General features: G+C 39.9%; 1 protein-coding gene across 1 annotated transcript in view; it reads left to right on the forward strand.

Moving 5' to 3' along the window:
* PKHD1L1 (PKHD1 like 1) overlaps positions 1-8,090 on the forward strand; it is a 154,667-nt gene extending 146,577 nt beyond the window's left edge. The window contains exons 74-78 of the mRNA XM_065895147.1: positions 2,123-2,274; positions 2,674-2,820; positions 3,404-3,557; positions 7,750-7,845; positions 7,957-8,090. Coding sequence (XP_065751219.1) covers positions 2,123-2,274; positions 2,674-2,820; positions 3,404-3,557; positions 7,750-7,845; positions 7,957-8,090 — 683 coding nt within the window. The remainder of the gene's footprint in view (positions 1-2,122; positions 2,275-2,673; positions 2,821-3,403; positions 3,558-7,749; positions 7,846-7,956) is intronic.
* The last annotated feature ends 3,199 nt before the right edge of the window (positions 8,091-11,289 follow it).

Below are 11,289 nucleotides of genomic sequence, written 5' to 3' on the forward strand. Positions count from 1 at the left end.
GTGACAAAGTGAGAGAGTGGCATGGACATATATACACTACCAAAGGTAAAATAGATAGCTAGTGGGAAGTAGCCACATAGCACAGGGAGATCAGCTAGGTGGTTTGTGACCACTTAGACGCTGGGATAGGAAGGGTGGGAGGGAGGGAGACGCAAGAGGGAAGAGATATAGGAATATATGTATATGTATCACTGATTCACTTTGTTATAAAGCAGAAACTAATACACCATTGTAAAGCAATTATACTCCAATGAAGATGTTAAAAAAAAAAAAAAAGAAATCCCTGGTAAGCCCTTACATGTATTGGAGTCCAGTATTTACTACACTAGCCACTCAGATGTCCAAAGAAACTGTGATTTATTTCCTCTATGTGATCTAAACTGCTTCACACACAACTTCTCCCACTCTCTACTCCCTTAAAGCAGTTTTATCTTGTTAGATTTGTCCAGATATAGGCATAATACAGTCTAAGAACATGGAAATAGGGGCAGGAGGAAGGACAGATCAATGACCTATTTCCCAGACTTAGACTGAAGTAGGGTTTGAGGTCTTGAGGAAAGCCCTACAACCTGGCAAGGAGTGACATCACAGCAAAATATTGGGAAGTGGCAAGAAAGATGTGCATGTATTCATAGTAATACTCCTAACTCCCCATAGCCTTCACATAGTGTCAGGAGATCCAGAAGTTCCCAGATGTCCTAGAAAGCAGTTACTTAAGTACTGAGGGGACCTCTGGATAAAGAGTCATGTCAGGAATAAGAGCTCTTCAAGTTAAGGTCTTTGGTTTCTAGAAGGCAGTCGGCAGAAATGGATGCCTTCACACATCAAATGGTCAGAGAGAACCTGTTAGTGCAGCCTGGTCAGACTGGCCACCCTGCACAGAAAACCAGTGAGGAGAGGTGGTAGTAGTAGTGTATGGACGTGAAGCTCCTTTGTACTGCTGCTACGTGAGCCCTCCTACCTGGGAAGCCATCTTGCAGGAGAGTGTGTGGAGGGAGTGGCGGGGGGAGCCCGCTAGACTGCCATTTACCCCAAAGAGTCTGAATCAACCAAAGAGACCTTTCCAAGGGACAGGGACTGAAATTCCCCAAGGGTGTGATTTTGAAAGTGTCGTGTGAGACCTGCTGCCCAAGAGTGTTGCCTCCTTCTTCCCGAGCACACTAAGCTTCAGGGCTTAGCCTTCATGGAAGAAACTCAACGATTGAAGTCCGTAAGGCATGACTCTGGATGTGGAAGGTGCTAGAATCGTAGAAACAGTACACCAAAACATCCTGGCTGCGGTTTCTTAAACGATCACTCTGACTATAGTGTATGGAACGGAGTGCAAGAGGGAGAGAATGGATACAAGAAAGCCAGTTTAAAAGCTGTTTTAGTATCTCTGCTGCTGATGGGTTAACTAGGATTTGCGCAGTGGAGGCAGATTTAGAAATTGAGAACTGATTAAATGGTGTGCAAGAGAGGTGAAGTAGAAGAAGGGTTCAAGCAAGAGTTCCAGGCTTCTGACAAAAGGAGTACAGCGTGTAGAGGTGTCCCTTCATAACATAAGGAGCGTTAGTGGGGCAGTAGGTTTAAGAGGAACTGCCAAACTAGAAAAAGGGAACAGAAACTACCTACCATGTTAGAATTAACCTTGAAAATTGTCAATGTCCCAAGCAAATAACAATTTTTTGTTAGTAATTTAATGCTAACGTTAGCAACTGATTAATTCATACTATAAATTCGATGATGTTAATTATCCTTCCATTCCACAATTAACATTCTATTGTTAAAAAGTGATATGCGATGATAGACATACATGATAGTACTTCACTTCTAAACAAAAGATGACATAGGAAAGTAGTTTTCTCAGCATGCTCTCACTCATTTTTCTTGAATTTATTTTATCTACCTTTGTTTTTTCTTTAATTCCAGCTTAAGAAACATATTCTACTGAGTTTTTAATTTTCCTGACCTCCTTAGTATGACTTAGTCATGTTTAGCTCATGTACAGTTAGAGAGCTGTAAAATTCTATAATTTGGATGGAGCAAGCAGCACAAACAAAAACGAAAGTGAGATATTCTCACATGTTCTCACTATTCCATATTCTTATAATCCACATGTCATAACACTGTTTCCTCATAGGTCAGATGCAGTTATCTGAACTCCAAGAAACTGCTGGTTCTCTTGGACAAGCTGTAATTTTAGGAAAAACCAGTAGTATCCTTGGATTTAATATCTCTTCCATGTCTATTACCAGTCCTATCCCCAGCCCAAGTGATTCTGGCTGGATTAAGGTAAGAAAATGTGACTAGAAAAATGCATTTTAGCTATTTAAAACGTTGCTTATTTCTTATTTTAACTATTTTTCTATTTCAATACAATAATTTAGAGGGCATGTCTTTCTAATTTATTGTTGATTATTTTTTTACAGTATTACTAAAATGATAAAGTAGTTGAAAAAGGAGCATCTCTTCTAAAAATTATGTATTGGTATAAAATGTGCTTTGCTTTGACTATTTACAACAATGCTTCATAAATTTGCTCTAGAGGAAATATTATAATAATATTGACTTAATGTATTAAACATACTTTTAAATAAACAATGATAAAACATTTAGCCTGGCTAAGACGAGTTTGCTACTGAATGTAGTTTATCATGTGAAAACCACTTCATCACTCGTGACCATTTACAGGTGACTGCCCAACCGGTTGAAAGGTTTGCATTTCCTGTTCATCATGTGGCCTTTTTGTCCTCGCTGTCAGTGATCACTCAGCCGGTGGCAACACAGCTGGGACAGCCACTTTCTCAGCAACCTTCCGTAAAGGCAGTAGATTCTGATGTAAGTTATAACTCAAAGATTTATTTAAGTGGAAGAATTAAGCTATAAATTCCGGAGGGTGAACCGACTTCACTAATCCTGGTAGACTGGCAACCTAAGGATTGCACTGCCTCTTCAAAGTTGGACTAATATCTATGACTGTCACCTTTTACTGTTTTAAAAATGTTTCTTTTCGGGCTTCCCTGGTGGCGCAGTGGTTGAGAGTCCGCCTGCCGATGCAGGGGACGTGGGTTCGTGCCCCAGTCCGGGAGGATCCCACATGCTGCGGAGCGGCTGGGCCCGTGGGCCGTGGCCGCTGGGCCTGTGCGTCCGGAGCCTGTGCTCCGCTGTGTGAGAGGCCGCAGCGGTGAGAGGCCCGCGTACTGCAAAAAAAAAAACAAAAAAAAACAAACAAACAAACAAAAAAAAATGTTTCTTTTCAGTGAATTTGCTCCAGTGCCCAAACTCTTTGTGCAGGAAAAGGAGCTTCTATAGATTTAAAATTTGAAATGAGGCGTTAAAAAAAATAAAGTTCCAAATATCTTTCTTAAAAAAAGCATGGGAACAGGACAATTGTTATAATTCTCTACTATTTTTTCTTTAGGGTAATTGTGTATCAGTTGGGATTACTTCACTGACTTTGAAGGCCGTACTAAAGGACTCCAGTAATAACCAAATCAGTGGTCTTAGTGGAAACACAACAATTCCATTTAGCAGCTGTTGGGCCAACTACACAGATCTTACTCTTCTTAGAACAGGTGAGTGTACTATTTTGGATCCTCACATACATACCCAACTTTGGGACAATTATAATTTGCTTTTAATGAACAAAGCAGTCTATACTACGCTGGTCAATAAATTATAGAAATCAGAATGTCTGGCTTACAAAAATACATTTAATATGCAAAACAAAGTGAAAAATAAAATAAGCAATTAAGGGAATTAAAACAGGTAACTTGGGCTTCCCTGGTGGTGCAATGGTTAAGAATCCGCCTGCCAATGCAGGGGACGCGGGTTCGAGCCCTGGTCCGGGAAGATCCCACGTGCCGCAGAGCAGCTAAGCCTGTGTGCCACAGCTACTGAGCCTGCGCTCTAGAGCCCGCGAGCCACAACTACTGACGCTCACGTGCCTAGAGCCCATGCTCCGTAACAAGAGAAGCCACCGCAATGAGAAGCCCGCACATCACAACGAAGAGTAGCCCCTGCTCGCTGCAACTAGAGAAAGCCCGTGCGCAGCAACAAAGACCCACCACGGCCAAAGATAAATAAATAAAATAAAATAAACAGGTAACTTGAGGATGTACATCAAAATTCGTATTTTCTTCTTTATCCATGTGTGTACTTTTCTAAATTTTCTCACTATGTATGACATTTATAATAAGAAAACTTAATATATAGATTTTTCAAATTCAAGAAAAGAAAGGATAATATAGTGTCATATAATTTTAATGGCCCATGCAGGAATTCAGAGTTGGGCTGGAAGGTGGGTTCTAGTCTTTCTGAAAGCCAATGCAAAGGAGAAAACATGAGCATTACCATGATTCACAGTCCTCTGCAGATAGACCAGTTGCTGTGGAGAATCACAACTTGCTCTGAGGTCAGAACAGATGTCTCCTATGAGTTCTCATGAAGTATACTCATGATATCACCAACACGTAAATACATGATATCTTCAACAGTAAATACGGTCATAACTTCCACAGTGAGGTTTCTTATATTATCTTCATGTGGATTGATGGCATAACTCCAACTGGTAAAAGCCTTTCTACCAAGGCAAAAATATGTCCACAAAACAGGTCTCTACTGATGATAGATTATTCAGTATCGAAAAGAATGAAATACACTGTGAGGGAAAACGGCCTTATGGATGATGCTTACCCATGGAAGGCAGAAAAAGCAGGTCATCAAGGACAACACAGAGCCACTGGATCAACCTCCTCTGAAGTTCAAACAGTCCCCAGAATTAACAGATTTGACCTCATCATTAAATAGCTACAAACTGAAAAAAAAAAGAAAAGAATGAAATAGACTCCTTGTACTGGAGACAGACCTCCGTTAATCTGTTTACCTCAACCTTTATAGGCCCTAACTCCTGCAAAAGTTTTATGGTGGTCCTCACTCTTCTAACCACTGTTATTTCAAACATACACACACACTACAGGTGAGAATAAAAGCCAAAGTAAAGAGTAAGAGAAGTTAAAGAATATCTAACAATAATCTGGGGGGTTTTTTCCATAAGAACTAAATATCAAAAGCTAAAATCATTCCAAAAGAATTTTTTCCTTATTTGTTGTTTCCTCGTGCTTTGATGATGCCCTACACCAGAAAAGTTTGATCTGCCTACTGGGCAACAATATCTCAACCTAGAGTTTGATGGGAATCCAGTGGCAATGAGTTCAACATTGTGCTCTGGGACAAGTACCTGGAGTGTCCAGTAAGCCTGGTGACTAAGGACACAGCCTAATTCGTTAACAGTCAGCCTAAATGGCGGTAGGACTGGGAACCTTTTATGGGAAATGAGGAACTTGACAAGAACCCTGCCTGAGAGAAGGTTACCCACCTCCCCAGGAAGGTGGACTCAAGAGGTGCGCAGTGACAAAGACCCAACCTGAGGATCAAGGTCTCCAAACTACCACTTCCAAAGGCAATGTTCCAAAGTAACGAGGGCCACTGGAGTGCTGAAGCAGTAATGTAGGTTTTGATGTTTTTATAACAAAATAGTGCTCTCCTTTTATCAGTATATTTTCTTTAAGAGTTCAAAGCTTCCCTTGGAGTGTCTATCTTATTTGCTATGGAGAACAGTCATTGTTTCTAATTCCCTTCCTTCCTTCCTTCCTTCCTTCCTTATTTCTTGCTTTCTGTCTTGCTTTTTTTCCATCAAGTGTAGGGTTTCAGTTCTCTGGTTGTGTATAGTAAGGAAGGTCAAATATAGTTATCTCTTTATTATTTTTAAATCAGTTAGCTGGTTTTTAGATTAACTGTAAAACTGCAGTAACAAAGCAAATGAATAAAGCGTCTTATAACACTTTCTAGTAGGTATCCCACTTCATTACTGCACTGTGGGAAATCCCCTTGCAGATTAGGCGAGCCTGACTGTGTGGCACCACACCCTCTTCTACTTATAGCTCCGTACAGAGCAAGGCAGGGGCCACTGGGTAGAGAAGGCATGGGTCTCACACAGAAAATAAAGATGTGAGAATTAGGTAAGAAAAAAGTGCAAGAAGAAAATAAACAGCTGAGACTGCATCTTTTCAGCAATCTGGATTCAAATAATATTACTAAAGGATAATAACATTGGGGACACGTTTATTTAGCAACCTATGTGATACACAGCACTTGTTTGAGTTTCTAATGCTACTTAACAAACCAGCCCTAAATCTGATGGCTCAAAACAACAACGATTTCATTTGCTCACAATAACGAGGGTCAGGAATTTGGGATAGTTCACCTCTGTTTGATGATGTCTGGGCCTTCAGCTGGGATGGCTTGATTGGAGTCGTGTCACTGAGGTTTTGATCTTGGATTTTGGCTGAGTTCTTCACTTCTCCTCCATGCAGTGGCCTCTCCACTAGCCTACCTTGGCATTCCTCACAATACTGCAGGAGAAAAAAAACATAAAAACAAAGCAAAAATATCTAAATTCTTCACACATCAAAATCTTTAAGAAAATATATACCTGCCACAAAAATTCAGTTTTTTCAAACTGAAAAAAAGGAAAGACTTAAAAACACCATTGTCATGAATTGTAACAGTGGCAGAATATTCTACGGAACAATGTCTATCCACCTTGAAAGTTACAGAATGCATTCCTATAGAAAGCACAATGTGGTCAATACATTCTCTCCTGAAAAAGAAAAGACGAATGAAAACAGAAATTATTTTTTTTAAGATAATAGAAAAAAAACAGAAGAATGAAAACTTTGGAATTATGCCAAGTATTGCACCTTCTGCTCTGTATGGTAACTACTTTTTTTTTTTTTTTAGTTTGGCAGTTCACTTTATTTTATTTTTTTTACATCTTTATTGGAGTATAATTGCTTTACAATGTCGTGTTAGTTTCTGCTGTATAACAAACTGAATCAGCTACGTGTATATATATATTCCCTCCCTCCCTATCCCACCCCTCTAGGTGGTCACAAAGCACGGAGCTGACCTCCCTGTGCTATGCGGCTGCTTCCCACTAGCTATCTGTTTTACAGTAACCACTATTAATGATAGCAGTAGTCCAAGAAGAAATTACATCATGGAAAAATATATTGGTTAACTGATACTCAAAACTATGGGAAGATTTAACATATGGATTAAGAAATATTTAGATGAGTGTTTCACACTCTAAATATATCTAGCATGTGTTTCCTCAAGCTTGTCTACCTTGGGTAAAAGGAAAGGGATCACTATCTTGCAACACGAAAATAGCATCTGACTTAAAGCAAATGTGGAAAACGGTTAAAAATTGTTGAGTCTAAGTCGAGGGCATATGGGTGTTTGTGGTACCATGCTTTCAACTCTTACGTTTGAAGTTTTTCAGAATAAAAAGTTCAGTGTCCATCCCCACCTACCCCAACTGAGGCTGCAGCTTCTTCACTCCTCAGTCAAGTGTATGGGGATCAGACAGAGGTTCAGCACCCTCACCTCCTTCCCTACTGTCCTTCATTTCAAACAGCCTCTGGGCACTAGGAAAGAACCCCTAAGAAGTAGGTACTGGTGCTGCAGAAACAAAATCTACCCAGAGTCCTCCTGCCCTTAGTTGTTGGGCAGATAGAACTCTTCTGACTCTGAGACCCTCTCTACACTTGTTCATACTTTAATTTATTTGACTCAATTTCCAAAAATACTTCGTTAAGGGTTACACAGTATTTGTAAGTCAATGAAAACCCAACTGGAATTGTACGAAAACAAACAAATAATAAAAGGAAGTCAGACACTGTGATGATTTTTTTTTTGCCCTAGGAAAAAATTTTAAGATTGAATTTATCCTGGATGACATCGTTCAGGTGGAGTCCAGGACTTTCAGCCTAGCCGCGCAGTCTGTCTCTAGCAGTGGCAGTAGCGGCAGCGGCGGCGGCAGTAGCGGCAGCGGCGGCGGCAGTAGCGGCAGCGGCGGCGGCAGTAGCGGCGGCGGCGGCGGCAGTAGCGGCAGCGGCAGTGGCAGTAGCGGCAGTAGCAGCAGCAACAGCAAAGTGTCTACTGTGGGCACAGCTACCCAGATAGTGACTACAGTAGTTAGCTGTCTGGTGGGAAGAGTGTTGCTCTTGGAAATATTTACGACTGCAGTTTTGATTTTGAACTGAATTCTCGGTAAGCACAGTTCACTTTTTCTATGTTTGTCTCCACATACTGAGGTACCAGAAAATGTTTACTAAATAAAGACTGAGTACAGCATAGCACCACAGACAGAAAGACACGATCTCAGCCATTGAGAAAGTTAGAGCTTCAATGGTAGAGACAAGACCACCCTATGGAAATGTTATTCACACTGTAGGATGGCGTTTTAAGAGTGTGGGGAAAAAAAAAAAAAAAGAGTGTGGGGGGGCTTCCCTGGTGGCGCAGTGGTTGAGAGTCTGCCTGATGATGCAGGGGACACGGGTTCGTGCCCCGGTCCGGGAAGATCCCACATGCCGCGGAGCGGCTGGGCCCGTGAGCCATGGCCGCTGAGCCTGTGCGTCCAGAACCTGTGCTCCGCAACGGGAGAGGCCACAGCAGTGAGAGGCCCGCGTACCACAAAAAAAAAAAAAAAAAAAAGAGTGTGGGGAATGAGAAATGCAGGTTACATCCGGACTCTTTCAGTTGCAAAGGGCAGAAGCTCAGCTCCAATTGGTTTAGGCAATAAAGTGAACTCACTTAATTGGGAAGTCCAGAAGTAGTCTGATTTCTGCCATGGTGAGAACCAAGGGCTCAAATGACATCATCTAGAACCTGTGTCTCTCCATCTCTCAGCTCCATTCTTCTTGGTGGCAGATTCACTCCCAGGCAGACTCTTCATCAGGCGCCCCAACCCTCATGGTACAGGTACCACTAGCATCTTCATGTTTACAGTCTACTGGCCCAACAGCTAATCCAGAAAGAGCAAACCTCTTTCCCAGCACTTCCAGCAAAAGTCCCAAAGCTATGTCATTGACCTGGCTTGGGCCACATAACCATTCCTGAACCAGTCGCTTTGGCCACGAGTTGCCGTGAATTTGAGATGGGGTAATAATTTAGAAGAATACTGAAGTATTTCAGTAGTAGAAGCCAAGACTAGATTTTAAATTTAAAAATAAAGAAGGTCAGGATGAAAGGAAACAATAAGGCTGGTTCTGGGAGTAGCAGAACAACTGGAGGCTGGGGCTTCAGGAAGAAATAATCCGTCCTTCCCTCCTCATGGTAGAAACTAATTAGAAACCAGCTGTCAAGGGAGAAGGACGGTTTGAAGAGACCCAGCCCTGGCCTCTTGAAGCTAATACAGCAGGGTGGGTTTGGAGCTGAGGGACAAAAGGTAAAGACCAACACACAGTTATTGTATTTTAATGCCTGTTTTCCTGTCTCCAGAATTCTAATAAAAGTAAAACTTGTTGTCTATTTTATAATAGCATGATAGGTATTGCTTAAGTTCATTTGTTTCTTCCCAGAAGCATTAAAATATAAGGTATAAGTACTCCTTATTATATATTTGTTCATTTTGTGTTTCCTCATTAAATGCATTTTTTTCCTAATTATCTTCACTGACTTTCTTCCTACTCGTACTTGACAACGTTGGGATTTTACAAAATTCAGAAAATTCTATTTTCAAGTCATTAGTAAATGATATTCTTCTTGGTGTTTTTTAGGACATTTTTTCCAGATAAAAAGTTAATCAACAGCTTCCCCTTTGCTACTAAATAATCTATCATTCTTCAGTTAAGACATAAGAAGACTTAAACACTATTGTCTTAGTCCTTTCAGGCTGCTATAACAAAATACCAAAGACTGAGTGGCTTAAAAACAACAGAAATTTATTTCTCACAGTTCTGGAGGCTGAGGTCAGGGTGCCAGCATGGTCAAATGAGGCCCCTCTTCTGGGTTGCAGACTTGTCACTGCATCTTTACATGGTGTAAGGTGGGGGTTCTGTGGGGTTGCTTATAAAAATACTAATCCCATTCATGAGGGCTCCACCCTCAAGACCTAAGCACTTGTCAAAGGCTCTACCTCCTAATACCATCACATTGGACATTAGGCTTTAAAACATATGAATTTGGGGGTGGAGCATGTTCAAATCATAGCCCATTGATGAAATGAAATTATGGGTTTTTTATAACTTTGCATTCTGAATTAACAGTATTTTACTTTTAAGAGAGTTATGAAATTATACTAAATAAAATGACAAAACTTGAATGTGAAAAATACAATATATAAGCACCACTATTCTCTCTCCATGGTTCCACACAAAAGCACATTAAATTGGTAAACTCTGAAATACTAAGTTTTGCCTTATTAACTATACCATGAAATATTAGAAAAAGTTAAAATTAATAAAACATTTTAAAATCACACTATATTTTCTTAAAAATGTTTGTATTGTTTTCGCTTTTCAGGAAGCAACTGAAGTGCTATTCTGAAGAACAGGTTGAAAACACAAACACAAGAACTGCTTATTTAAGAGGTATTTTGTTGCACAATAAAAAGTCTGTAGCATTTTCAAGAAAATATACTAAAAATATTTTTGTAATATATAAAATGTATTACTTAGTTTTAATCACAAAAATCAAATTTCTTCAAAATACAAATTTCTTTTGATTCCTTATGTTTGTATGTACTTATTTCATCAAAAAAAAACCTTTTAGAAATTTTTGATTTGTAAGCAGATATACCACCTCCAAGTTGCTGTACCAACAAATCATGAAATACTTTAAATAGTTGAAAGAGCTTTCTAGTTTTGACTTAACTTCTTTAGATCAGATTGGAAGCATTCTGAATTTCTGTATGTACTGGGGGATCTGCTTTTCTCTATCCATTCATAAGACTCTAATTTTCATAGATCTAAGCCATTTTCATTTCTAAGGATTTTGGAGAAATGAGATTGTTTTAGACAATCTCATTTCAGATTGTCTAAATTGCTGTTTTTCAGATCCACAGGAATTCTAGATTATCCTAGATTTCTGGGCCTGCCAACACTGGCCAGTCATCTAAGAAGAGTTTCATTGGTGTCCCTTGTTTGAACAAGTCCAGACTCCTCTGCTTACCCCTCCTTCCCACTCAAAACTGTCACTACTAAGAGTGTGACCTCCTGCAGCCCAAGGCTACACCAGAAGAGATACTTATTTTCAAAAGGATAAAATTAGGGAATGTAAAAAAAAAGCCACAAATTAATGTAGCTAAACTAACCAAAAGCTCTCATACTATAAAAATTGAAAAGTTGAAAAAGAAAAATTGAAATAGAAAAGTCTAAAGGAAATGCTATATTTAGAGGAATAACCCCAATCAAGGCTTTGTGGCCATGTCCTGAGCAAGTAGAGTTGGTATTCACAAAAGTT

The sequence above is a fragment of the Phocoena phocoena genome, chromosome 17 (assembly GCF_963924675.1).
Source record: "Phocoena phocoena chromosome 17, mPhoPho1.1, whole genome shotgun sequence".
In the NCBI taxonomy this organism is placed as follows: Eukaryota; Metazoa; Chordata; class Mammalia; order Artiodactyla; family Phocoenidae; genus Phocoena; species Phocoena phocoena.